Source organism: Columba livia, chromosome Z (genome assembly GCF_036013475.1).
Source record: "Columba livia isolate bColLiv1 breed racing homer chromosome Z, bColLiv1.pat.W.v2, whole genome shotgun sequence".
Classification (NCBI taxonomy): Eukaryota; Metazoa; Chordata; class Aves; order Columbiformes; family Columbidae; genus Columba; species Columba livia.
Window position 1 is genome coordinate 67,240,174 of NC_088642.1, and position 27,995 is coordinate 67,268,168.

General features: G+C 39.7%; 2 protein-coding genes across 4 annotated transcripts; both read left to right on the top strand.

Moving 5' to 3' along the window:
- The first annotated feature begins 789 nt into the window (after positions 1–789).
- On the top strand, positions 790–9,349 carry MARVELD2 (MARVEL domain containing 2). Of its 2 annotated transcripts, XM_005510548.3 has the most exons (6): positions 790–2,222; positions 3,952–3,984; positions 5,095–5,231; positions 6,748–6,919; positions 7,337–7,387; positions 8,125–9,349. In XM_005510548.3, exons 1-6 carry the CDS (start codon positions 1,101–1,103, stop codon positions 8,239–8,241), a joined length of 1,632 nt encoding a protein of 543 aa, XP_005510605.3. In that variant the 5' UTR covers positions 790–1,100; the 3' UTR covers positions 8,242–9,349. The 2 variants fall into 2 exon arrangements, with proteins under 2 accessions (XP_005510605.3, XP_021154153.2); XM_021298478.2 differs by lacking the exon at positions 3,952–3,984 and having other exon boundaries at positions 938–2,222.
- Positions 9,350–15,056: 5,707 nt separating this feature from the next.
- GTF2H2 (general transcription factor IIH subunit 2) lies at positions 15,057–27,701 on the top strand. 2 transcript variants are annotated; one of them, XM_005510538.3, is made up of 15 exons: positions 15,057–15,371; positions 15,470–15,547; positions 16,492–16,528; positions 17,130–17,216; positions 18,812–18,862; positions 19,302–19,356; positions 20,167–20,272; positions 21,300–21,390; positions 21,553–21,640; positions 22,184–22,291; positions 23,447–23,510; positions 24,349–24,452; positions 26,412–26,514; positions 26,813–26,852; positions 27,272–27,701. In XM_005510538.3, the coding sequence occupies exons 1-15, from the start codon at positions 15,316–15,318 to the stop codon at positions 27,389–27,391; spliced, it is 1,188 nt and encodes a 395-aa protein (XP_005510595.1). In that variant the 5' UTR covers positions 15,057–15,315; the 3' UTR covers positions 27,392–27,701. The 2 variants fall into 2 exon arrangements, with proteins under 2 accessions (XP_005510595.1, XP_064902315.1); XM_065046243.1 differs by lacking the exon at positions 26,813–26,852 and having other exon boundaries at positions 15,096–15,371; positions 27,272–27,600.
- Positions 27,702–27,995: the final 294 nt, after the last annotated feature.

Consider the following 27,995-nt stretch of genomic DNA (forward strand, 5'->3'; position numbering starts at 1 on the left):
TTATGAAAAAAGGCAACAAGAAATTAAAACTAATATGACTTAGGAAAATACCGGAGGTAGGTAGTGTCACAGGTTTTATATCTAACACATTTTTATTTACTTTACATTCATACAGCATGTTTCTGGAGTCTAAATTTCATAAGTTGTCAGCATTTGAAGGTTTTATTAAAATTTACACCTTAAAAAAACTTGCTATTTGGAATTTTGAACCTTCAGAAAGAAGTAGTTCATATGTACAAAGTTTAATATCCCATATTGGCGATGTGAATAAAACTCCTACTGCATTAATCGTGTTTCGCACTCTGCCACAGATACTTTATGTGAACACAATATACAAATATAAATGCAATATTTTAAAATATAAATTAAAATTTTTAAAATATAATTTCAGTACACGTTGTGCGACAGATTATATTGGATGCCATTTTTGGAAACAATTCCATAGCTTACCAGGGGAAAAATATAATAAGCAGAGATACTCGCGCCCTTTGCATTCTGTAGAAGTTAATGGTGCAGCGTGCTGGTTTTCTCCTTAAGCCGCAGTTGTGCTGTGGGAAGGGATAATCCCGTCTGATAACTGACACAAGGTAAGTGTTTTTCCTTCCTCCGAACGGGCTGCTCAGCACTTCGAAGTTTCGCTGTGCCCGGGGTGCTCCCGGGTCAGTCCCTCTCATGAGTCACACACCGATACTGCGGGCCCCCGGCGCTCCGCTCCGCTCCGCTCCGCTCCGCCCCGCCCCGCCCGGCGCCGCCCCGGCCGCCCCACAGCAGCGCTGCCCCGGGCGGAGAGCCGCCGCTCCCGCCACGCCGTCCGGCCGCGCCCGCCGGGGTTCCGCCGGCCGGAAGCTCCCGCCTCCGCGGGCGAAGGCCGCTCGGCCGCCGCAGGTGAGGCCGCCGGGGCGGGGCGGGGCGGCGCAGGTGGGGAGCGGGGCAGCCGCGGAGCACGTTCCCGGGACGGGCTCCCCGCGCGCTCTCCGGCGGGATCGCCCCTTTTGCTCCGCCGGGCGCCCTTCGGACTCTGCGGCCGCTCCTGCCGTCGGGTGGATGAGAGCCGGCCGAGCGGCGCCGGGCAGCGCCTGAGGCCGGGCCGAGCGCCAGCCATGTCGAGGAGCGCCGGCTCGGAGGGCGGGCAGCCCGGCCGGTCCCTGCCGCCCCGCGGGGCCGGCCCTGGCTCGCCGCTCCCGCGGGACGCGGAGCCCGGCGCCGCCGCCCCCTTGCCGCCGCCCCCGCTCCCGCTGCAGCCGCCTTTCGGGCCCGACGCCTGCCCCGGGCAGGGCAGCCCCGGCCCGAGCGGGCCGGCCGAGCTCAAGCCGGTGCGGCGGTTCATCCCGGACTCCTGGAAGAACTTCTTCAAGGGGAGGCGCAACCACGGCTCCAGCTGGGACAGCACGGCCTCCGACATCAGGTACATCTCGGACGGGGTAGAATGCTCGCCGCCGGCCTCCCCGGCCCCCCTGCAGCCGAAGCCCAGGTCGGTGCCCGGCTCCTACAAGGACCCGTACGGAGGATCGGGCGGGAGCTACAACTCGCGGAAGGAGGCCGAAGCCATGCTGTCCGGGGACCCCTTCAGCTCGCTGGAGCACCGCGCTGCCACCGGGCAGACGTACAGTGAGCGGGTGGAAGCCTACAACCAGCGGTACGCCTACATGAAGTCCTGGGCCGGCCTGCTCAGGCTCCTCGGTGTGGCGGAGCTGCTGCTGGGCGCCGCCGTCTTCGCCTGCGTCACGGCCTACGTGCACAAGGATAACGAGTGGTACAACATGTTCGGCTACTCGCAGCCCTACGGCTACGGGCCCAGCAGCACCTATGGAGGCTACTCCTACAGCGGACCCAAAACGCCTTTTGTCCTGGTGGTGGCGGGAATGGCGTGGATCGTCACGATAGTGCTGCTGGTGCTGGGCATGTCGATGTACTACCGGACGATCCTCCTGGATTCCAACTGGTGGCCTCTGACTGAGTTTGGAATTAATGTGGCCTTGTTCATCCTGTACATGTCGGCTGCCATAGTGTATGTAAACGATACCAACCGAGGCGGGCTCTGCTATTACCAGTTCTTCAAGACGCCGATAAATTCATCTTTTTGCCGTGTGGAGGGAGGTCAGACAGCAGCAATCATCTTCTTGTTTGTCACAATGATCATCTATCTAATTGGTGCTATGGTGTCTCTGAAGCTGTGGAGGCATGAGGAAGCCAGGAAGCACAGGCAGTTGATGGAACAGGAGGTAAGTCGTTAGTTTCATTTGGTATCTGCTGGGTATGGTGTGGCCAGAAGCGAAAGACAGAGTTATATCCGGTGTCTTATAAAGCCATAGCATTGTTTTGGTTGAAAGACGCACTTAAGGTCATCAAGTTCAACCGCAACCCAACTCTGGCACTAAACCATGTCCCTAAGAGCCTCATTTATACATCTTTTAAACCCCTCCAGGGATGGTGACTGCACCACTTCCCAGGGCTGCCTGTCCCACTACTCTGCAGCAGGTCCACAGCCTGTTAGGGACAACTTTCACCAGTCTTAACAATATTTGAGATTGCCAAACGAAAGGCGTTTTTAAGTATGTCTGATCTAAATTCTTGGACTTTTTTTTTTTTTAATTCACTTCGGTGAGGAGCTGGCTCTGTTCTCATTGTAATTCTTAGCTCTCTTCCTGCGCCAGCTGATGAACTACTTCCTGGTGTGTGTTTTCCAAACAAAGGAAGAAATGAACAAGGCACCTGTTCAGTGGGATTAGGTTTAAAGCCACCTAGCATTTATATGAAGACTGCACTTTCAGCACATTAACTGCTACTGTGCTGACCATAAGAACATGAAATACTTATTGTTACTATGCGAGCAAAACTGCAAGCTGCTTCTTTAGGTCTTCCAAGCTTTCTTTACAATAGTTATCAGAAAATAATAGTAACAACAGAGTTGGTGTCTCGGATTTCAGTCAACGTCATCTTTTTCACATTAAGTATTTTGCATTGCTGCTGGCTTTGCCCTTACTGAAAGCATTTAATGCTCACCTGGTCAATGGCTAGTAACTACTCTAACTAGTAGAGACTTATCACTCTCAACTAAAGAATTCAAAGTCGTTTGTGTTAAACCTCCTTCATGTGAAAACACCACCAAAAAAAACTTTAAAAAGTTAATAACACTTAATATAGCACAAAAAATAGTGTATGTGAAGCCTACATAAGCCTAACTTACAGAGGGGTCAACATGTAAGTGATTTTAGTAGGAGAGAGCACATTTAAACCTGCCATTTCCTCGGCTCTGTGACTGCAGTCTGATTTGCAGAATTTTCATGTAACGGTGGTTTCCATTCCACCACCTTGCATAAAACCAAGATTCCGCTTTGGAAAACCACATTGCAGCTCTTTGATACAAGTATTTTAACCAACTTTTAATATGTCCTGCAAGAATTAGGTGATTGCTGGAGTTGTCCAGAAGGTGTTCAATCACTTTTCCCTGTTACTATCCATGGTCTTTTATTGCAGTTACTTAATATTCCTGAAAGGAATGTGTTTGTAGGAGAGGTTAGGCTCTGGAGAGTGCCGTACAAAACAGCTTCTGGTTGAGCAACTGATCGGTGTGCTGTTGTGTTCTCTAGGCAGTGAACTGGGCTGCACCATGTCCGTGAGATAATACAACCTGGAATGTGAAGCAGTAAAGGAGACTGGGAAGCAGATGGGGTATTTCCTGAAAGCCGTTCCTTACAGCTATGCTCTAGCAGATCCTGTTGTTGTTCTGGGGTTGGGTGGTTGTTTTCTTTCCACAGTTCTTAAACAGTCTTCAGATTCATTGATCTGAAAATATTCCTTATGCTAAATTTCTTGCCTGAATTCATGCCTGAATACAAATATAATTCTATGTACAGCATGATTTTGAAAAAGTTTAGATTTTAAGAGTCTGTGCATTTGCATATTATTTTTGCTGAAAATAAAACTTATGGCTCTTTCCATTTTTAATAGATGAAAACACAGTCATCTTTTCCAGAAAAGAAGGTAGGAAATAGGAATTTATTTTTCTGTTTACTGATATTTCCAAATGGTTGCTATTTTTCTTGTGACTGTTTTAATCAAACAATCTATTTATTTACTTATTTGGCTTGGAAGACATTAGCTTTAATTCTTTAATGTAGTCCATACAACAGTCTCCTACTTAGAAGATTTGGAAGAAGCTTGTAAAGTTACTACTAGTTAGGCTAGGTTATAACATTTCCTGTAAATAGCAAATCTGATGACTGCCTCTGTGTGTGCTCATACTGTCTTTCACGAAGTGACAAGTTCTGTAGCATTTATCACAGAGCTGGGCAGACGTGGTTGGAACCACAGGTCATCTGTTGGGTTGTAGGTTTCAGAAACTCTCTTTCCTCCTGGCTCTCTACTGACTTTGGAGGAGAGTCCATGGGAGCACGGAAGCAGTAGGTGCTCCGTGAGTTGGGCTTGTTCCTGTGTCTCTGAGGCTGCTCCAAAGACCTCCTTAACACTGGATGTATCAGCAGTTTTAGTGCTTCTGCTGCACAAAGGTGTGGTTGCATAAACTGCAAGGATTGTATAGGGTCTAAACAGCAGACGTTGGTGATTCTCAGATCATTTATAGTGTTTTTGTTTCAGCTTTAAATGTCTCCTGATCGATACCTTGAATTTCTCTGTTGCTTCAGTACTGGATCAGGATCCTTTTTTGTGTTTTCCTACAAGACTCCATGTGCTTTTATTTCTGGATCAAGGGATAAATTGTGCAATAGGAAACAAGGGGGAAAGGGAGCTCCAGAGAACTGAGTGACTCATGTTCGTTCACAAATTAGATGGATAACCAAGGAAACTTCTTTGAACTATTTTTTAGGACATACAAGGAATTCCAAGCCCAAAGAAGTATTTACCTGTCACTGATACCACTGCTAGGACAGACTGAAACTGGATACTGTATGAGAAACATTACTCTAACTCTTTACTAATTTTCTAATTAGTAAGAAATACCTGTGATTTGCTTCTGCTGTTGCTCAGTGCTTGTATATTTGTATTCAAATGAGCTGGGTATTTTGTGGTTTATGTATATTGTATTTTAAGTAAAACCATTATCACTAAGAACTATTTTATTTTCTTTTAAAACAGTATGAAAGTGATGACAGAGCAAGAGAAGAGGTCACTTACACGCAACTTAAATCAGTGGGAAGAAAACCAGAACTCCTTAACGGTCATATACCTGCAGGCCACATTCCTAAACCCATAGTGATGCCAGACTACCTAGCGTAAGTGACTTGACTTCGATGAACAAACTCAGTGGAGAATACTTGAATGATGGTTTTGACTCATCATTTCTCGTATATATGCTCGTGGTTGCTCTGCCATGCATGTGCTATGGGAACTCGTAATTCTTTATTAATCTAATGTTTAAAATAGAGAGCATGGAGGCTGGCATCAATGGCATAGCACTAGTAATATAAATAAAGAAATCTTAAATTTAAAAAAAAAAACCACAAACCTCAAATGTTAAAGTAGAATGTCATAATCTAGCAAGTACAATAACTTCCAAAAGGAAGAGAAGACCACTGCACAAACAATTAAGAAAATAATAAAATACATGGGAAATCATTTGTCTTTTTGGACCCTGAAATTTGACTACTTTTGTACTTTCTGCGTGCTAAATCTATAACATGCTCCCTTTTAAAGGACAGGCCTTTCCACAGTGAAAAGTATAATATTATAAATTAATTTTTATACTGTTTAACACAGACTAGGGCACAAACTGAGAACACAGGAGCTTCCACTGGAATATTGTTAAAATCTTTTTTACTGTGAGGGTTAGCACAGGTTGCCCAGCAAGATTATGGAGTCTCCATCCTTGGAGATATTCAAAAGCTGCCTGGACATGGTCCTGGACAACCAGCTGTAGGTGGCCCTGTTTGAGCAGGGATGCTGGACCAGATGACCTCTGGATGCCCCCTCCAACCTCAACCATTCTGTCATTGTGTAATTCTGTGGTTTCAGTTCTTTGCATATGTTAAAGGTTTGATTGCAGGGTGACAATAAACCATGGCAGATGGTTTATTAACCCTCTCTCTCCCCTCTTTAGCCCCTCTCCCCCCGTTTCCCACTACAGAGAGGCGATTGGAAATCAAAAGAATGACAGAGAGGAAGAGTTGGAAAAAAATTTAAAATGTTTTACTAATGCTTCTAATAAAATAGAGAAAATAATACAAAATATACAAAACTTGAAAATCCCAGCAACTGGTCCAGCAGATGTCAGGCCGGCACCCAGAAGTCCTGGACAGGACTTCGCAGCCAACTGGAACTGGATTCAGGCTGTCACTAGGCCTTCAGTTTGCAGGGATGACTTGCAAGGTCTTCTCCTAATGCTGGCCATAAGGAAAAAGGGACGAGATCCTCGTGCTCTCCCACTTTTATATGAAGTATCAAGTGAATGGGATGGAATACTCGGTCAGTTTCAGTCACCTGTTTCAGTTCACCCCTGTAGTGGGACATGCATCCTTATCACCGACCTTGCATTCCATTGTTATGTCTATCAAAACGTGTATCTAGCTTTCTGAAAAGTGCAGCTAGTAAGAAGACTTTAGCTGACAGGAAAATTCACTAAAAGAGAAACTTGTTTTTAACAAAACCAGGACAACATACATGCAAATTCAAGCAGGTTATGAGATTAGCAAACAACACAGAAATACACTATCAAGGTGAATGGTTCGTGTGTTTCTTGAAGTCCTATCTCTAAAACTAGTCCTTGGAAACTGTTTTTGCCTTTTTTTAAAGGAAATACCCAGCAATTCAAACAAATGAAATGCGAGACCGATACAAAGCGGTATTCAATGATCAGTTTGCGGAGTATAAAGAACTGTCGGTGGAAGTTCATGCTGTATTGAAAAAGTTTGATGAGCTGGATACATTGATGAGACAGCTTCCTCACCATCCTGAAAGTGTATATGTAAGTACCTGTGAAATGGGGTCATGGAAAACAGGTGTGATATTAGTCAGTTTCTGACTGTCTTTATCTAGGGCACAATGTCCTGTAATACTGGCAGTGACTTGGTGGGAGAGAAAGTTTCTCCAAATAGGTTGTTTCTTGCTTGGTCATGGATCAAGGATAGCAAGTTGCAATTAAGTTGTATACGTGTTTTTCTGGTTGGTTTGGGTTTTTTTCATGCTAGTAGCTTTCAAGTTTGAGCAAGTTACAGTTATTTTAGTTTTACTGTTTCTCAAATACAAGATTCACAACTAAAATTTTACAACCAGAATGGATTGATCAAATGAGAGTTTTGCTTCTGATTAGTATCTTGTAGAATTTACATGAAGATATAAAGCACGCTCAAGGTGGTTAAAAATGTGTGTTCTCTTTCATTAGGAACAGGAAAGGATATCAAAAGTTCTGCAAGAATACAGGAAGAAGAAAAATGTGAGTATTTTCAGCTTTACACTGCTAGTGAATCTAATAAATAGCAAGGAGAGTGTGAATAGCCAACATGTCTGATGCAAGGTTCATCTTCTGAGACAGTCTCATCTCTTAGCATTCTGCATTGAGAAGACTGGTTATTTTTTGGCATCTAGTTCATTTATATTCACCAATCGACACAGCCAACAGATAACAGAAAACATAGTCTTGAAAATAAGTTTTGTATTTTCTTTGTGGCATAGAACTTTGCAAGACTCTCAAAAGTAATTTTCAGTGTAATCCAAGAGGTTTCACTCATTTTTAAATGAGGGCAGTAAATGGAATGTGTATTCCATTGAAAACAACAAATTACAACCCCCTGTTTTAATGGAATTCAAATTTTATGTCCATGTTAGTTAAACTTCATTGTTTTTTTGAGGAGAGTGACTTATTAGACATACCACAACACATTTATAAAATCTAAATTACTTAGTATGATGTCATTTATGTTTGCAGACTTCTGTTTAAGAACAGCTCTGTTTACTAAGTAACTACAGTATATAAAAGCAGAAAATCTTCTTCCAGCCTTTTATGAAGGAAGGGGAAGAGGGAAATAAGAAATTGTGGCCAGGGAAAAAGAGTGTGATTTTGGAGAATATTTACATGCTGTCCTTAATCAAGAACATAATTGATGATAGAGTATTCTTGGAAGAGTCTGAAAGTGTAATATATTAATGTAAAGATGTTTGTATTTTTGGCAGGATCCTGCATTTCTGGAGAAAAAGGAGCGTTGTGAATACCTAAAGAATAAGCTTTCTCACATAAAACAACGAATTCAGGACTATGATAAAGTTATGAATTGGAATGTGGAAACTTAGCTGTGCCTTCACTTTGGGGATACTATTTTCTATTTTGTAAATCAATATGCATATTTTAAACTATTTATTTACTCTCAGAACAGTACACCTATGGGGATTGCTTAAACACTTTCACTTAGATGTTGTACATTAGTGGTAAGTTTTGTATGCAGATCCAATTTTAAACCAATGTAATGAAGTTATCGGATAAATTTAGAAAACCTGGGCTAATGTTCTGCTTTTATTAGACAGTACACAACCTGGCCTCTTAAATATGAATACTTTATTTCAAAGTATTGTGTTTGCAAAATTGCAAAGCCCATCAGAGAAAGCAGCTCCAAATTCCGCATCAAAAGTTTGCACAGAAATGTCATTAACGATTTCAGATTTTGTAGGTGAGAATAGTATCAGAAAGAGCTGGCCTGTTGTTTCTGTCTGGGATTTGGTGCAGTGTTTAATTATATTGAATAGTTTTGGCAAGTTGAAAATTAGTTTCATAAGACTTTTTGTATTGTATTTCCAAATGCTCTGCTGTATGTCAGAAGTTATCTGGAATTTCACCCAACAAGAGATGCAAAATAACTGGGCAGGGGTTGGAGAGGGTTGGTTGTGTTGGGGTTTTGGTTTTGTTTTGTTTTTATTTCCTCTCTTTAGAGGCGATACAAGAAATTTTTACATGGCCCTAATGGAACAGAGGTACAGGATGAGACTCATGTTTAGCGTTCCATTGGTGTTGCTTGAGGACAGTATGCTCTGCGTACCTTTTCTGGGTCAACTTAGTAAGAATCCATGGGTTTAAAGGCAAAATACTTTATTCTTCATCAGCAAGTAACAGGACGGTTTGTCTAGGCAGCAGCTGTTCGTGAACTTGGCATTCAGAGAATAAGTACAGTAAAATTAATTCTCATTCAAAGTATAAATTATTAGTATCCTTTATAAGGCCAGGTAAAATGTTTTTATAGACATGCTTTCCAGAGCATATCTGCATAAATTCAATATACATTTTTATATTTTGTATCGGGGATATGTTTGTATATGCAAATGTTTTCATAAGCCAGTAAATTTTCTCTTTGTATCCTTTTTTCACATCTTTACTTTTTCTACTTACTAAAATTTTTGGAAGCACTGATAGTTTCTTTTTACAGTTTTCTACAACTGCAATTTGTTTGTTCCAAAACATATTGTAATTTCAAAAAAAAAAAAAAAAAACAAAAAAAAACAAAAAAAAAAAAAAAAAAACAAAAAACAGAACAAAACCAAAAAACACCAGTGTAGCCATTTTGTTCTATTTCTTATGCAGGCATTTTGTTAAAAAACGTGCTCTGATTAAGGTTATTTCACATTTTTCTTAGCGATCATTTTTTATTTAAAGGAAAGTTTTCAACATTTACCTTAATTTAAAGACAAGACATCAGGAAAGCTGTTTCCAGTTTAGAACAGTGTTGGTAGTACCACCTCTGTTCTTCGGTACTGGAAATGCACTAATATACCTCGCTCTGGCAGTTCTGTGTCTTCTGATTTTGAGCCCTTACCATTCACACTGCAATCCTAATGGCTACAAACCCACTTTTGTTAACATTCCAGTTTTATCAGCCACTTAATTCCAAGAGTTTTAGTGGATGAAGTAAATAACACAAGACACCATGGGAACACTGAGAGAACTTGAAAACTTGGCAGCATTTGAAAGTCTTCAGTCTCATCTACCTGGAAGGTGTCTCAATATTTTCATCAGCCTGAAATCAGATGATAGTCAGTGCTATCCCTTGTTCTCCCTCTCTTTTCAGGTGACTCTCCCTTTCTGGTTCAGGTTTCTATTCTTTTCAGAGAAGAGGAAACCTCTCTACCTTATGAAGGACCTGGGTGGGACAAGTGTTTTATACCTGCTGTGCTGTATACTTTTTAAACTTTTCTTTGTAAGAGAGGTCCTTGTCCAAATCCCTGCAAGCTAAGCCTCTCACTCTACACACAGGTTTCTCATTTTTTCTCAGTGTGGCAGTTCTGGGCCTTGCATCAGTAGCAGGAAAAGAAGATTAGTCCAAGCTGAAGGATCAGCTGATGTTTATAAAGTGCTAAAAAGAAGCTGACTGATTTTCTTGGGATGATTCACAGTCTGCACCCTTAGTAGGCCTTCCTCCTGCAGGACAGGGTCCAGCTCCAGGCTTTGTTTGACAGTGGTCTGAGTTTCAGTCTCTGAGAAGCTGGCTCCTGGGCCCTCGGACTGCACCTGCACAGCCTCTGCAGAACCATTGTGTTTTTCCTTTCCTGTGATGTTTCCACAGTGGGCTGGGAACAGCAGACACCATGCCTGTGCCTGGAACGAGGAAATAAACCAAGCAGAGACAGCTGTGTGTGGATCGCTCCGCATTTCCCAGCAAGCTGCCGCAGCTGTCGCTGAATGGATTTTACAAAAGTGGAGGAGAGAAGATAACGTATGAACACTCCCTTCTGCCAGCCTTTTGGGTTTCCAATAGGATTGATGCAGCGCATGGCAGTGGGGCATGCTGAGCATGGAGCTCCAGAAGGCATTTACCTTTGTGGCTTAAATCCAGCAGGACAACACATCATGACCATTACAGTAAATTACTTGCTGAGTCCTGGATCCGTTACGGACCTCAGCACTGCTTTTGCTGCATACAGTTGGTGAGCTTGTTTTGCTTTAACCTGTCAATGGGGGACTGAAAAGGTCTCAGAACATGCCGAAGAAAAATCACTAGTCTAAGAAACATTTTTGATCTCTTGGAGAAATTGAAATTAAGAAAATAACAATTAATGGCTGGGAGTTGAAGCCAGTCAAATGCAGGACAGAAATTTGGAAGAAACTCAGTGAGAAACAGTTACAAACAGAACTATTGGGGGAAGTAGTCTGTTGGTAGCCTTAAAAACTAGAAGGTATACTTCAGACAAAACTGAAGTTTTTAGATGATTGTCACCTTGGTCTCTCTAGTCTCAGCTCTGTGCATCTGCGTTGTTGAATGTATGTGTAAACAGGCTGCTGTGCAGTCTTACTCATGACTGGGTTTTTGCAGAAGGTAGTTAACATTTATTTTAATCTTACCAAGTAATATTGCCCTACAGCAGACGGCACACAGCATCCACTTTCAAATACAGCCTGTCCTCTGGCACTGAGTGTGTATAACAAGAACATTTATCCTTCAGTCTTCCTCCTAGAAAATGCCTGCCTGGCTCCACAGACCTACAAAGGGAAGTCCAAGAGACTTATAGTTTCCAGGAATGTAATAGTTTTCAAACTGGTGTTGAATAGATCAATAAAAGGGGTTTTTTTTGGTCTTGACAAACAGCTGGATATTCTTGATCACGATAACTATGGCAACATCTGCATACTCTTTGCTAATCTGTATATTTTTGCAGGGCAGATAAAGCAGCACCTCCCGTGTAACCAAAAGTTTGTATTGTATAGTAGGGTGGAGTAGCTTTCATGACAGTGTATCAACTGAAAGTACTCGTAACAATGAAAAACCTAATTGATTTGAAATTGTAGAAGAAGCTATCCAGTATTCAGTTTATTAATCTCAAGATACTGGTGGGGTTTGAAGCATTTGGACAATCACAATCTACAAAATGACTATAGATCTTGCATTCCTGACCAGCATTAAAATTTGTGGCCTTGACAATAAAAAATATCCCTATTTTGAAAAATGTCTCATTTCTTCTATTAGAACTATCAGCTTGCAGACATTTTTCCATTTTGATGTTTTATAAATTGGACTGTTTCCTTCTTAAGATAGGACAGCATGTGATCTAATGGGAGTAGATCAAACTACAAGTTTGTTTCTGTTCCTAGAAGCAAATCTTGACTACTTAAACGAAAGAACTCCCCTTTTTCAATCCTCAGTGGTTTTCATTGTTTTCCTCCAAAAGATCTTGCATTTTTCCAAGGTATGGTTTAACTGAAAGCTAATTCATTTCTCGTCTATATCCCCCATATTTATAAATTGCTCCTGATAAATGTAACTGGCTGAAGGATACAGAAGTGGGTTTTCCCCACTCCTATTTAAGGAAACATTACTAATGTTTAAATGTTTCTTCCACATTTATTGTCTTACTTGGATGCAGAGTGACACCCCTTAGAAACGGATGCTCGGTAACTTTCCTGTAATTGAAGTGGTCAGACACAGCCTTGGCACACTGCCACTGTATCCAGGAAAGTTATGATTGCTCTGCAGAGAAATCAGCTACAACTGTCTCCAGCTTTATGGAGCTAATCCTCACTGTGATGCTTAAGAAACAGAAGCTCGTGGGGATCTGAGATGGAACAGTGCTGCTCAGAATTATTTTAGGTAGAAGCAAAACATAATCACATAACATCAAAATACCCGAAACTATTTTGTTACCTGTTTTTGTATTTTGATGTTAATCTGAAAGGATCTCAAACTCTTTCTGCACATGAAAGAGCACACTTTTGCGTAATTTTTTTTTTGCTTGCATTGTGGGAAAGCAAACATTTGCAAGCTTTTAAAACTACATGTAATTTTCACTCTAACAAAATAAATAATTTCAGACATTCATACAGTTCTAGAATCTGCACTGTAATCCTGTTTAGATATAAAGACCTCGTGAAATTACCAGAACATATAAAATGGCTATCATATATTCTTTCATCCTGAAAGACTGTTTAATCCTTACTGTTCCTAAAATAGTTGACTCTGTAGACATCATTGGGTTTTTTTCTCTCACCTATAATTGAGTAGTAATTTTCTGCTACTGTGTGTAGTATTCTGTTCTGGAGATATATAAATATTATGTATGGGCATGTGTAAAATAAAGGTAATTTATTTTTTTTTTTTTCCACAGCAGATTTCAGATCTTGATAGTTTTGAATGTTTCACAGTTCTGATCCTGATTTTCTAATGACGAGTTTGTTCTGATAACAAATCTGTCCCTCTGTTCCCTTCTGCTCTTGTACTTGTGTTTTTTCCCGTTGCCTCATGAAGGCAAATCCAGCCTATGGCAACAATTTGTCACCATGTTGTCTTCTCAAGTACTCTGACATTAATCCATACAACTGAAAATGCTTTTCTTCTATTTATACATATCATCCTCGAGGTTTAACAATGTGACCTAGTTGGTGTTTTAAAGTCCAGAATGTAGGGACCATGCTATGCTTGCTTTGGTATCAACTGGTATATTACTGCAGAATTGTTCATCAGTTTCTGGGCATAACTAACTAAGGGTAGTAGAAGAAAGTTACTGTTATATAGTTAAATGTAGTTGTATAATCCTCAATATAGTACTTGTGAAAGGTGATAAGTTAACATCTATAAATGTAACCATGCATTTTCAGTGTGAGATGTATGACTTGTTTTCTGCCTGCATACAAAGATAATCACTATTACAGGTGCTTCAGATTTCTTCTCTGGAGAGAACATAAAAGCCTCTCCCAGACCTGCATACCAGCCAAAACCCCAGTATTTCTACTGGGTGTTAAAACTGTGACTGATTTGCTCCTTGATGCTTTTAGTGTCAGAGGTTTACATGTGCAAACAAAACATCCTGTTGCCCTATTTTGAGAAGCAAATGAAAATTAAAAGCTGTAGCTTCAGGAAGTTTCCATCTCTAGGAAATCCCTACATTGCACCATCTTCTAGTCTAGACTTGCACTATTTTATAGACCAAAAATAAACTTTTTCAAAGTTGAATTGGCATGTAAGATTAGAACGCGCCCAGCACAGTATCTTGAATGGAAACCACTTTGCTCCATTAATCACTATTTCAAAATCTCTCTGCTGTAATCTGCAATGCCAAGAGCTGCTGGGTATGAACTAGCATCCTTTTCATATCTTTCTGTCTGCCTTTAGAAATAAATTGTGTGCTTGCAAAGGAGGCAAATAGTAAATTTAAAGATATCTGAAAAATTGAACATACACAACATTTGGTGAAATACTACATTTCTTTTGGTCAGAGCAGTTAGCATACTCACTCGGTAGAATATGAATCACCCAAACCCACTTTTTAAGTGCCATTGCCAGTTAACTGTTCACAGCTTTGTAGTGGTAGTTTAGTAAAATAAATACCTAAAGAAATCTGTCACAGTGAAACAAGAAACCAGCTTGAAAGAGGTGTTTCTGAGTATGGTGAGGTTATTCTGCATGTTTGCAAAAACTTTTAGTACTCCACTACTCAGTTTGCTCCCGTGAGCACATTAAAATGACAGAAAATACACCTTAAACTTCACAGCAATTAATGAATTCCAGGTTCCATATTCTAGAACGGAGTTAACGCAGTGGTTTTGCTACTTGGATAACAGGCAGTTATTGTCATTAAGTAATTGATGAGCATAATTATGCATTAAAATTCAGTGCTACAGCATATGTAAATAATGGTCTTTTTCCAGGTTCATGGATTCTTCTGTTAATATTGAAATTACTCCAGTTAATTACAGAAATGCCAGGTAGTGCCTCAGTCCTGCTGACTGGTCCCTCAGAGATGAGTGAGGGCCAGGCTGACCTGACAGAAACTTACAGCCGGCTCCACAGCCACACCAGCGATGTATGTGCTGCGTAGTTTTGTTGTGCTACCAATGCTAATAATCGGAGTATTTCGATGGGTTTATGAAGAATATCCCGTATTTGGCTGCAGCGGCAGCAATGTTTTCCTCAGCTCCGAGTGCCGAGGGTCCCCGCCCACAGGCGCCGCCGAGGCCGCTCCGCTTCGCCCCCGGGCCCGTGTGGCGCTGGGCGGGCGCCACCTCGGCGAGTCAAACCCGGCGCTCCCGGCCTGGCCCCGCTCCCTGCTGCGACAGCACGGCAGGCCCGCCCCGGAACCATCGCTCCGCGGCCCGGGCGGCAGCCGGGCGGGGTGTGCGGCGCACCGAGGCGGCGGAGGGCGGGCATTTCCGGGCGGGCGCGGCGGGACGGCCGGGCCTGGCGGCGGCGCGGGCGGAGCGCAGTTCGGGGTCTCTCCGCAGTCCCGGTCAGCGGCGGCGCGGTCCCGCCTCACAGCCCCTTGTCCCCCCCAGCGGCTCCGTGGCGGGGCTGCCCTTCCGGCGGGAGTCGCCGCTCCGCGGCCGGGGAAGCGGCTTTCGCGGTGGTGAGGAGCGCGGCCGCCAGCGCTCTCGCAGCGACAGACGAACCAGAGATGGATGACGAGCCCGAGCGGACCAAGCGCTGGGAGGGAGGCTACGAGAGAACATGGTAGATTTTCCTCTTTTCTTTCCTTTTTCCCTCCTCACCTCATTGGTGAATGGCGAGAAAAACCTCCCTTCTGCTCAATAACAATCTGTTTCGCGTAGGGAGATTCTTAAAGAAGATGAGTCCGGATCGCTGAAGGCGACCATCGAGGACATTCTCTTCAAGGCAAAGAGGAAAAGGTATTATGTGTTGCCCCGACCCTGCCAATAGTTCTGGTTTGATCAGTTCTAAGGACTTAATAGTTCTGGAACTGGGTTCTGTAGGTTGTGCAAGTGCATCAGCACACCTGTGTATATCACTTCAAAAAGGAAGACCCAATCTGAAAACCCTCCGTCTCCGCAACCACAGCACCGCCCCATGAACAAAACTCTTACTGCTTGAAAGGGTGGGGTGTGGACTTTCAAGTTATTGCCGCTTCATTACTCGTTAAACCGTTTGGAAATTTTTCTGTAATTGTAATATGTTGCCATCATGAAATATACTGCTTCGAAATTGTGTCTATCTCTTTGAAATGCCCTGTGTTTTTGTGTTCTTTATCCCTTCAGAGCTCCAGATGCATGCATCTTGCCTACCACTTGTTAATTGTGCTAGAAAATATAGTAAAATGTATTTTTGTATATGTGAAGACTGAGCATACACAGGCCGAGTACCCCAGATGTATGCTAGCTGAAAAGCTGCGGTCTTCACCTGATGCAACATGGTGCAAAACGCTGCATTTGCAATCTGTGCTGCTTCGAGAAAATCATCCGACGTTTTTTTACTATACAAGGCATGCTTGAAGCTGCGTTTTGGTATCATGGCATCCGATTCCTATTTGGAATTGTCAGAAACGTTGCTAGGTAAAATCTAGATTTGTTTTGTATCAGATTGTGTTAAAATATTCAAATTTGGATAAAAATCTAAAGTTCCGTTAAACTGGTATTAAGAAACAGTTTTTGTTTGTTTTCTGAGAGGCATGAGATCTGTTTGTGATTGAATTGTCTTTTTTTCTGTGTACATAGTGTCTCTGGATTGTTATTGCTTCATATTTGCCAGAAGTCTAGTATTGGATTTCTTTGAGATTGTTGTTTTAGGAACCATCAATTCATTTGCATCGTACTTAAATCCTTTTTTGTTTTATTAGACTCTATGAACACCATGGACAAGTTCGACTTGGAATGGTATGTTAGTGTCTTAACCCTTGTCTGTCCTGAGTCCAAAACTATTTGAATAGAGGTGGTGTGCCTAATCTGGCAATGTGCTTGAGACCAAAGCTTGCATTTTCTGCCAACTTCTTTTGTTTTGTTTTTTTTTTTTTAAAACATTCTTTATTCATTGGCAGTGTGAGATGCAAAGCATGAGTATTCAGAAGTGGAGGTTTGGCGTATTTGCTGTATCAGATCGCACCCACTTGCACTGTCGATTTTTCCTCATGTGAAAAATGGCCATAATTTAGATGAGTTGTAAATAACAACCTTACTTTATACAACCCTGAGTTTTTCAGGTGAAGAGATGCAGGTGCAAACTGTGCATATTTTGTAGCTTATCATGAAAGGAAAAGAATAGTGTGCATTTTTTGAGATAGTATTTTTTTTGCATTTTGAAGGAAAAGTGGGAAATGCATTACTTTTCTGTTGGGGTTGATTGCATAGCTCAGTGTACTGAATTTTTCCTGTTTAAGAATTTTTGAGAGAGGAAGCAGTTACTTTTTTAAGTCAATGGAGTAATGAACAGTTCATTTAAATACCTGTTCTGTGACTATCACTTATGGTGATAATGCAGATGCGTCACCTTTATGTGGTTGTTGATGGATCAAGAACTATGGAGGATCAAGATTTAAAACCGAACAGACTTACTTGCACTTTGAAGGTATTTCTGTACTCAAAAGTTTTCTCTTATTAATCCGTGGTTTCTCTGAAAGCCAGTTCCACTTTGTGTTTAAAAGAATGGCAGTCTCCTGTGACTAGCTTACTTGCATAGCCTCATCTCTCATCCCTGCTTTTTTTCCCTTGTCTCTGTTCCCAGTCTGTACCTTTTTGTTTTTTGAATAGTAAAATCTGTGTGATGTTAGTTTGCCTTGCATGAGTACTTCTGTACAGTAAAAACACTTTGTAAGGACATACTGTGGAAAGACACATTATGAAAAGTAAGTGCAAATTAAGCTAAACTGTTGCCAGTAATGAGGGATGGGAATAGATGGTTTCATTACACATCTAGAATTGTTCTTTCTATACAGTTGTGTTTTGATTAATTCTGATTTGAGTGGATGCTAGACAGGAGTTGAATTGCATTGCTGCTTCGGGCTGTGGAGGACTTGAACTGTACATTTTGTACTATATGATCTTCCCTGATAACATTAAGCATTGAAGTGCAGGGTTTTGATGATTTTGTATGGATTAGTGCTTTTTGGTGTATCTTATAACTCCATTTGAACCAACAGTAATGTAGAACATCAATAGATGAAGTGAATAAAATAAGATGTGGCTAGTTTCTAGAGGTTACATTGCAGTGGTAGAGAAGGGCTCATTCCCCCCCCTTTTATTTTCCTTTCCTTTCCTTTTTCCTTTCCTTTTTCCTTTCCTTTTTCCTTTCCTTTTTCCTTTCCTTTTTCCTTTCCTTTTTCCTTTCCTCTTTCCTTTCCTCTTTCCTTTCCTCTTTCCTTTCCTCTTTCCTTTCCTCTTTCCTTTCCTCTTTCCTTTCCTCTTTCCTTTCCTCTTTCCTTTCCTCTTTCCTTTCCTCTTTCCTTTCCTCTTTCCTTTCCTCTTTCCTTTCCTCTTTCCTTTCCTCTTTCCTTTCCTCTTTCCTTTCCTCTTTCCTTTCCTCTTTCCTTTCCTCTTTCCTTTCCTCTTTCCTTTCCTCTTTCCTTTCCTCTTTCCTTTCCTCTTTCCTTTCCTCTTTCCTTTCCTCTTTCCTTTCCTCTTTCCTTTCCTCTTTCCTTTCCTCTTTCCTTTCCTCTTTCCTTTCCTCTTTCCTTTCCTCTTTCCTTTCCTCTTTCCTTTCCTCTTTCCTTTCCTCTTTCCTTTCCTCTTTCCTTTCCTCTTTCCTTTCCTCTTTCCTTTCCTCTTTCCTTTCCTCTTTCCTTTCCTCTTTCCTTTCCTCTTTCCTTTCCTCTTTCCTTTCCTCTTTCCTTTCCTCTTTCCTTTCCTCTTTCCTTTCCTCTTTCCTTTCCTCTTTCCTTTCCTCTTTCCTTTCCTCTTTCCTTTCCTCTTTCCTTTCCTCTTTCCTTTCCTCTTTCCTTTCCTCTTTCCTTTCCTCTTTCCTTTCCTCTTTCCTTTCCTCTTTCCTTTCCTCTTTCCTTTCCTCTTTCCTTTCCTCTTTCCTTTCCTCTTTCCTTTCCTCTTTCCTTTCCTCTTTCCTTTCCTTTCCTTTTTTAAATAATACTGGATGTTTTCCAAATACCACCTAGTTAATGCATGTGGAATAAAACCATTTTAGTTTTTAACAGTCTTTTCTTTTCTTTATAGTTATTGGAATATTTTGTTGACGAGTACTTTGACCAAAATCCTATCAGTCAGGTATGTATAACCATGCAAGAAACAAGTAATTGAAAACTGTTTTAAAAGTTTGTTTTATTTTTAACACTACTAAGTAAACTATTTTCAATTGATGTATTCCTTCCCATCCCTTCCTCCTCTTGTTTCTGCATAATGAAAATAAGAACCCATCTATTCCTTTTTCCTAAATGTAGGAAGACTTGCTTGTGTTACTGTTTTTCTGTCATTTAGAATTTTAGAAGATTTATTTTTGTACCATGTAGCAAAAGTACGTGAGATACAGAAAGGTGTGTTAAGTGATGTATAGTGTTGTACTGCTGTTGTTACAGGAACTTTTGTATAGCTAAGTAATTCCAATCCATAAAGAAGTATTAGGCAAAATGTAGCAAATATGTAAATCAACTTATTTTTAGACTTGTTAATAAAAGTTTTGCCTTTTTTTTTTTTTCCCCTTCTCCAGGTTGGCTTAATTGTAACCAAGAGTAAAAGAGCTGAAAAAATGACAGAACTTTCAGGTAAGGAGGTAGTATATTGTTTGTTTTTTTTAATTGGAGACCTGGTTTATTCTGTTGCATTGATGTAGTCTACTTGGATGACACTGCTGAAAGTGAGATTTAAAAGATAAGTTATTGTAAGTTATCTGAAACCAGTGTCTTTATATTGATCTGTTTTGATCTAGAATTGTCATTGCATGCTTGTTTGTAATCAAGTCTTATCCAGATTGCAACTAAAGTAAGTTTTGTTTCCTCTATAGTTAATTTCTCACCCTGTTTTTTAATTTTGCATTTTATGACAACTGTGTGTTCTGTGAGGTATGACCAGGTGTTAAGAACTAAGGTTTCTTTGGTTCCTGCTTTCCGTCACTAGCAATCTGTGTGGCTTCAGAATGAAGTCTTATTTTTTTCTCTTTATTCACCAGTAAAACTGAAGCAAATTTATTAAGGAATTTGAGGATCAATGAATCCACGAACAGTACTTTGAGGATAATAGAGGAGTCTAAACTCTGTTTCTGCTGAAACACTTTGTGAGATACTTCGCATTGACATTAAGCACTTAATGATATGCAACAGTGATTTTATTATTTTTCACTTTTTAAAGTCTGACAATTAGGTGCCTGTTGAGTAAATATCTTTCTGTTGACGAATTGTTCTATTGTTTTCAACATTCTCATCAGGAGATCAATTTCTGAGTAGAAACATATAGTTATAAGTCACAGTTTGAAAACTGTTGTTGTACAAGTGCACTTCATTTAATATATATTTTAAATAGTTCAATTCTTTTAACTTGTTATTTCAGCTGAATTGGTTTTTTCCCTTCACTTACAGGTAACTCAAAAAAGCACATAACTGCTCTGAAGAAAGCGGCAGATATGACCTGCAGTGGAGAGCCATCTCTATATAATGCCCTCAACTTGGCCATGCAGACTTTAAAGTTAGTATATACATGGAGTTGTTTTTCATTTTCTGTAATCAGCATGATGCTGATTGTGAGTTTTTGGAGGGGCAGAGACACTATTTTTTTACAAATAGCATCTTGCGTCATGCTGACCTGCGTCATTAAAAGGCGGCTTTAGATCCTCTTTCAATACAAACTGTTAAGAAGTTGAAAGTACTAGTAGTGCAGAAGTTCATTTGCTAACACAAGATGCTCCTATTTAGCGGTGTGCTCTTATAAAAAGCAAAAATATTTTAAAACTAAGTAGATAATTTTATATTGTGTATGAATATGGTGATGAAAGACCTTGGAATTATTTTTTACTAGAGAGCTAATGTATGAGAAAGGGCAGAGTTAGGGGTTAATAATGATGAAAGAACAGGAAAAGAAGCAGCACTGAATCACAATACTCTGGTGGGAAGTTTTGTCATACTTTAGAAAGGTAAATTTGTGGGTAGGATAAAAAAAACATTTTTGCTATGTCAGGTGTTGAGATGGAATAAGCATTTGTGGAAGACTGTTTTAGTAAATAGTTATAGATAGAAACAAGGACAGAACAAAGCTAGTAGTTAGTGTTGTCAAAAAAGTCATGTGAATGACTAGTTGGAAGAGAGTTTTCCATTAAGAACTAAAAGGCAGTAGTTATAAGTAATGGATTTACACCCATAAAGTGATTAGAGATTTTTAGTTTAAGAAGTCAGGAAGCCTTACCACAGTGTTGTTAGTTTGAAGGTGAATTTTACCCATGAGAGTACAGATGAGGTACAGGGATACTTAAGCTTTAGAGAAAACAATCAGATAACCACTACACAATCAAATACTGTATTTTAGATACTGGAAAGGTTTGGCTTTTGGAAGGTGAAATTCTGGTGGTCAGAGAAGGATCTTACCATAGTCTTCTATAATTTGTAAGGAACTTCATATAATATAATATTCTGATTTTAGTACCATAAAGTTCTTGGAAACTTTGAGATATATAAGTAGCTTAGTGTACAGAAGCAGATTAACTGTATACTTTCTGTAGGCACATGCCAGGACATACAAGCAGAGAGGTTTTGATAGTCTTCAGCAGTCTGACGACATGTGATCCAGCCAACATCTATGATCTAATTAAGGTATGTACAGAAGATAAATTTGACTACTATATTGAATATCCAAGGTATTAGACTAAAAACAGACAGTTGCAGCATCATTGCCAATTAAATTACATTTAAAACTTTGAACATTTTTATTGTTCAGCCTATGAATTTAGGCATGCTTTCTTTTTCCTTTTGAAGTGTTTAAAAGCGGTTAAGATCAGAGTGTCTGTCATCGGCCTAAGTGCTGAAGTTCGAGTTTGTACAGTCCTTGCCCGAGAAACTGGTGGTATGTATCTGAAGTTCAGTAGTTTTTAAAATAGAACTTAAATAACTAATTTGTCATTTATTCTTTAATGCATTTTTATATTTAAGGATGAATATTCTGTTGTGCTGGCAGAAAATTTAAAGGTTTCCCAAATCTACAAAATACAAAGTGTTTAGTGAACATATCAGCTTGTAGCTGCATCTCTAGAAAGAAGAAATACATACATTTTCAAACCTATTGTTCCACATATAAAGCTATGTGATGTGGAACTTAATTAATGCAACATGTTAATATCAATTTCTGCAGTGGTAACTTTTACAATATCATTACTACAGTGTAATGTTGGAGAAAAAGCTATGGGCCTTCGTATCTAATTAAACATCCTGATGTTATTAATTTTAAAGCTTGTTATTTTCAGTAGCATTAACATGACTGTTATTTAGGAACAGAGTTGGCTGCATTTTTTTTTTTTGTTAATGTAAGTTCTTTTTTGTCATTTGGAGAATATGTATTTTTTTAATCTGTTTATAATCCGAGAGTAAGGCATCTCTTTCTTTGTGACAGGAACATACCACGTTATTTTAGATGAAAGTCACTATAAGGAACTGCTGATGCATCATGTTAGTCCTCCACCTGCCAGTTCAAATTCTGAGTGCTCCCTTATTCGAATGGGTAGGATATGGTTTTGTTTAAGTGTTAGCACAAGATTTGTGAATGTTGTCTTTTTCTTTCTTTGTGTCTTCTGTGTTAAATCTATACAAATAGTTAGAAGCACAATAAAGACATTGCACAATTGCTTTTTTAAAATTTTAACTTTTATTTTGCTAAATAGGTATACATTTTCTTGATGTTGTTCCTGCAGAGTAGTCAGCTATTAAGTTAAGAATTGAAACAAATAAGACAAATTAGTCAACTGCAATTGGGAACAATAAAGTGGAGAGATATTGCTTTTACAGTAATTGTTATAAATGTAATACTTAGAAATGAAGGGTGAAAGACTATTTTGTTTCTTCCTGCAGAAGGGAACTGTTATAAGCTTAATTGCCTGTAAGAGCTATCTGTTGGGCCATGTAGAATATGTTTTTTAGGAGGACAGTTGTGTTCTTTCAACAAATGGATTTGGTACCTTTTCTTCTCCTGATGTATTTCTCAGTAAATTTAAGACTGGAGTTAAACCGGAATAGGAACTCTGAGTGCCATGAATTAGAGCACTGATTTCTCATTTTCATCCACCTGTTTTTGCAAATAAGAATGTATGTATTTTTATGTGTATGTTTATACACTGAAGAAATTTACTTGTTAAAGGTAAAGCCTGAGAAGCAGTTGGACAAATCAACTGCCCACTTGACATGCACTGTAAAAAATATGTGGTAGAAAGAATTATATCTGTTACAACCTGTGAAGTGCTATAGTCCATATGTCATATGCTGCACCTGGAAGGTGAATGTACACTTGGTATCTGCATATAAAAACATTTTCCCCTTCATCAGAAACCATTGTTTAAGTGTTCATTCTTGTAGTGCTCTTTCTGCTTTCCTGCCATTGCACATAATTTTCTTTTTAGCTGTCCTTCCAGCGAGCTTCAGTTAACGTGAAGTCTGTGAAAATGTTTTTTTTTCAGTTGAGGGATTTGTTGATGGTTGTAGGTAGAGACATTTATGAAGAATTTGATACCTAGTTAAGAGGTACTTCTCCTGTAATAACAAATAAACAAAAAGAGACAGGCCTTAATGTTTGTAATAATCTTTGAACTTCTTCATTGAAGTAAGAAAATGAAAGATTACTTGCACGTTTAAAATTGGTAATATGAGATGTTTTTCTCTTCAGGTTTCCCTCAGCATACTATTGCTTCTCTATCCGATCAAGATGCAAAGCCATCCTTTAGCATGGCGTAAGTAGAGTTGATTAGAATTCAACAAGCTGATCACAGTTCAATGATAATTAGTCATAATAAGAAAATATTCTTTACATTGGATATATTGCAAAATAAAATGAAAAAAAGTAAAGTTGTGTGACTTCTTAGTAGAAATTTTATTCCTGTTTGCACATCCAGTATGTGCCCATAGTTACCTCTGGTAAATGTGCTTTTTAAAATTTAAATTTTTTTGAAGGTAGTAAGTGGCTTTCAGTGATGTTGTGCAGTGAGTAGAACACAAGGGTTCTTCAGGGTATTAAAGTAATTACTACTTATTTTACTTGCATTTCTTGACTCAAATATTTTTATTGCTATAAAGATAATTATGAGAATGAAGGGTATTATCCAGAATGAAGTATTCTTTGTCACTAATGTGACTTTAAAGGAAAATTTAAAATAGAGGTCTTGTTTGATTAGCATACCAGTGCTCTTCTCAATGAAAGGAATCATAGTTTCCAAGGACAGTTTGGGACTCTGAGTTTCAGAAGAAAACAGTGTCTGCTGTTTGAAAGAATAAGTACTACTGTGCATCTTGAAGTCAATATAGAATATTTGTGTGTGTGTCCATAGAAATACTAATGCTGTTATCTTTCATAACGTTATTCTCTAAAGATAAATCTGTTTCTGTGGGAAAATTTGTTTACTGATATTTCACCTTTTCAGTTGTTTTCTGACAATTCAATACACACAGAATTGTTGCATGGAAGACACTGATACTTTTTAAACTATTTATTTTGAGGACTATGCAGTATTTGTAGTTACGGAGTATTATGGTGTTATCTCTTCAATTTTAGATTCTCTCTCTCTCCCCTAGGCAATTAGAAAGCAGCAGTGAGCCGGGTCTTACGCTGGGTGGATATTTCTGTCCCCAGTGCAGAGCCAAATACTGTGAACTTCCTGTGGAATGCAAAATCTGTGGTGAGTAGCCAGAAGAGGTGAGCATATGAATTACATGTTAGTGTGAGACACTTAAAGGGTAGAAAAATTCAGCTATACTGAGGAATTAAAAGCCAGCTCTGCTTAAAGAAGCCTGCATTTCTGCGTTCTAGGATATCAGCTTCATACAAGGGACTTCCAGGACTATACCTGTAACAGTAAAGCTGTATCATGTTCCCTAGTATAATGTTATAAACTAAAAGCCCTAAAGCAAAGCGGTGAAGAAGGGTGATTCACATATGAATGGTAGTAATTTCCTCAAGAATCCTGGTTTAACAGGCATATTGCTGTTTCAGATTCCTCAGTGCAAGACCATGAAGTATAGTGCTATGAAGTAAAAGTAAATATAGAGTGCTTTGAAGTAAAAGTACCCTCTCACCTCCGGGAGGATGCGAGGGAAAGGTTTCAAAGTTTAACCCTAGGGTAGTCTAAACAGTGACACATGAGAGGCTCTAGTGTGGTAAATGAAAGCCCCTTGGTCTTGCAAATGTTAATGGACTGTGCAATTTCACTCCCCTTAATGAAGGTGGGAGGGAGGATTAGCATTTTTTATAGTACTAATATTGTGTGAGTGACAGCTGTCCTGTTAGCTTCTACAGGAATATGACTAAAATGTGATAGGTATTATCAAGATGCATGCATTTGGCAAGATAAATAAATAATTCTAGTTTTGTGTCACCTTGTCCAAGTTTCACATCAAGACTTTCACATCAGCATGAGTTTTGTTTTCAGCAAGGTAATAGTGTAACTGGAGAAATCCTGCGTATCAGCAACAGATTCTCCGCAGCTGTCAGCAGAACAGGAGCTCAGAAGGTTACATTGCATGTGAGTGAGCAATGAAGAAGTTTGTGCCAGCCCATACCCCAGCTAACACTTGCCTTTTTTCACAATTTAAACCCAGGCAGCAACTGAGCACCCCACAGCCACTCTCACATTCCCCCCTGGTGGGATGGGTAAGAGAATCAGAAGGGTAAAAGCGAGAAAATTTGTGGGTTGAGATAAGGTGTTTAATCAGTAAAGCAAAAGCCAAGCAGAGGCCAAGCAAAGCGAGGGGTTTATTCGCTACTTCCCATCAGCAGCCATCTCCAGAAAAGCAGAGTTCCATCACATGTAACAACAGTTCCTTCAGAAAATAGATGCCATAACTCCAAATGTCTTCCTCCTTCCTTCTTCCTCCAGATTTGTACATTGAGCATGGTGTCACATGGTATGGAATATCTCTTTGGTCAGTTAGGGCCAGCTGTAACGGCTGTGTCCTCTCCCAACTTCTTGCACACCCCCAGGCTGCTCGCTGGTGGGGTGGTGTGCAGAGCTGAAAAGGCCTTGGCTCTGTGTAAGCACTGCTCAGCAATAGCTAAAGTATCCTTGTGTTGTCAACACTGTTTCCTACGCAAATCCAGAATATAGTCCCATGCTAGCTGTTACGAAGAAATTTAACTCTGTCCCAGACAAAAACAGCAGACCTGTGTTAGTGGAAGCAGGGATGTGGTGTGTCTGCAGCAGCATTACAGCAGGTTGCAGTAGAGCTTTCTAGTTGGGCGCCAGTGTAACTGATGATGTCAAACAGCAAAACCGTTGATGCCAAAGAGGAGTTGTGCATTTAGATTTAATCAGAAGACTCTTCTGCTGTTACATTTTGTTTATGGCATGAGGATGGAAAACTTGCTGACTTTGCAACTGTGCATTGTAAAGGTACTTCTAAAGACTGAGTTACAAACTTGGGCAATTTGCTTTTACTTCAATTCATATTTGGATTTAATTATGGAAAGTGTTATAGGTTTGGATTATGGAAGCTAACAAATAATTTTATGGTTTTTAATTCTTAAAAGCTCTGAACTACTGAGAAATTTAATTTTTTTTTTTTTTCCTTCTTGTTTTGTTTACAGGACAAGCTTTTCAGTAAGTCCTCTCTTGTAATACTTTTGGTATCTCTGTTTGCAGGTCTTACATTAGTGTCTGCACCTCACCTGGCTCGGTCTTACCATCACTTGTTTCCTTTGGATGCCTTCCAGGAAGTTCCTCTGGAAGAATATCAGGGGGAACGGTATGCAAATTATATTTGTGACAATAAGTGTGGACCCTGTAATTATTTTTTTGTTGTCACAGAAATAACTGGCAGCAGCTTCTCTGCTGCTGGAGACACTGTTGAAAGTCTGGGCATTTTTGGGCCCCTCTGGCAATAAGAAATGGTTTTAGCTCCCATTAACAGTTGTCCTGTATGTTCAGTTGAATAGCTGAAATAATTGCCATAAATTGTTACGACGTATGAGATGCTTTTTAGACACTGTTTGACACAATCTTGACACTTCTTTTTCAGTTAAAATACACAATTTTGCTTTTAGGTATTGTCAAGGCTGCCAGGGAGAAATGAAAGATCAAAATGTAAGTATGTTGAATTGCATTGGAATTTGCATTGAGTGATGTCAGAAGTAGATGATCCTTTAGTATGGTCTGCTAAAGACCAGAAGATTGTTTGTGGAATTTTATGTCATGGTTAACTGGAGTTCTCTGTTACAGAGTCATGCCTCTTACAGTGCAAAGTCTATAAAAGAGTGGGAGGAGATTTCCTAGAGAGTTTCGTAAATAAGCTTCCACTCAGCCATTTGGAAGCATCTACAGGGACTCAAGCTCAGCCCCTTGGGCATACTCACTGTTAGAAACTTTAATTCAATTGGGTTTCTGTGATTTTAGCAATACAGTCAATTTACACTGCCTTGAAGGAACAAATGTTGCCCTACTGTAGTACTGTAATGGTGATGAATCTTTCTCATTTGACTTGTTTTTCTGTCTTTTCCACACAGGTTTACATATGTAAAGTGTGCCAGAATGCATTTTGCGTGGAATGCGATGTGTTTGTTCATGATTCTCTGCACTGCTGTCCTGGCTGTATTCATGAGCACCCTGCTCCCGTATCTGTATGATGACATCTCTTTTTAGAAATTGCCATGTCTATGTCATTATTGCATACATCTATTTTTTTTTTTTATTCAGCAATAGCTTTCACTGAGGCACCTCAAATCAAGGACTGAGATGAATACAGAAGGATGAACACTGGCTTGGAGCAAACTTTCATTTTTACCTTATGTATTAATGATTTTGTTACTGTTAATATATTCTTGAATTATCTGTATCTGATTTATTTTCTTTGCCCTTGTCTGAAAAACTCTGGCTTTTTCTGAGCAACGTGTATATTTGTAAATGTGAAAGTTATAAAACTGGTTTGTATAATAATGTGGTGATTCATCTTTTTTCATTATTTGTTCAGAAAAGAAGCTCCGAAAATCTATTTTATATACTAATTGTTATAAGTTCTTGTTTTGGTGGATGGAGGAGTTCTATCAATCAAAATATTTTTTTGTAAGAATCTTACAAAGATGTTTTTGAGCAGTTAGTTGGGGGACACTTCACATATTAATTTGAAGTACTGTGGCTCTTCACCTTGGCCCTCAGTAAGGCAACTCAAATACGGCTCAACTCAAATGTATGAGTCCACATGAGCAGAACAGAAGGCTGAGCAAAGTGTAC

Coding starts and splice junctions, on each gene's coding strand:
- MARVELD2 (XM_005510548.3), top strand. CDS start 1,101: ATGTCGAGGAGCGCCGGCTCGGAGGGCGGGCAGCCCGGCCGGTCCCTG. Junction 3,985..5,094: donor CATCTTTTCCAGAAAAGAAG/GTAGGAAATAGG, acceptor CTTTTAAAACAG/TATGAAAGTGATGACAGAGC. Junction 5,232..6,747: donor GTGATGCCAGACTACCTAGC/GTAAGTGACTTG, acceptor CTTTTTTTAAAG/GAAATACCCAGCAATTCAAA.
- GTF2H2 (XM_005510538.3), top strand. CDS start 15,316: ATGGATGACGAGCCCGAGCGGACCAAGCGCTGGGAGGGAGGCTACGAG. Junction 15,372..15,469: donor GGAGGCTACGAGAGAACATG/GTAGATTTTCCT, acceptor TGTTTCGCGTAG/GGAGATTCTTAAAGAAGATG. Junction 26,515..26,812: donor GAAGAATATCAGGGGGAACG/GTATGCAAATTA, acceptor TTTTGCTTTTAG/GTATTGTCAAGGCTGCCAGG.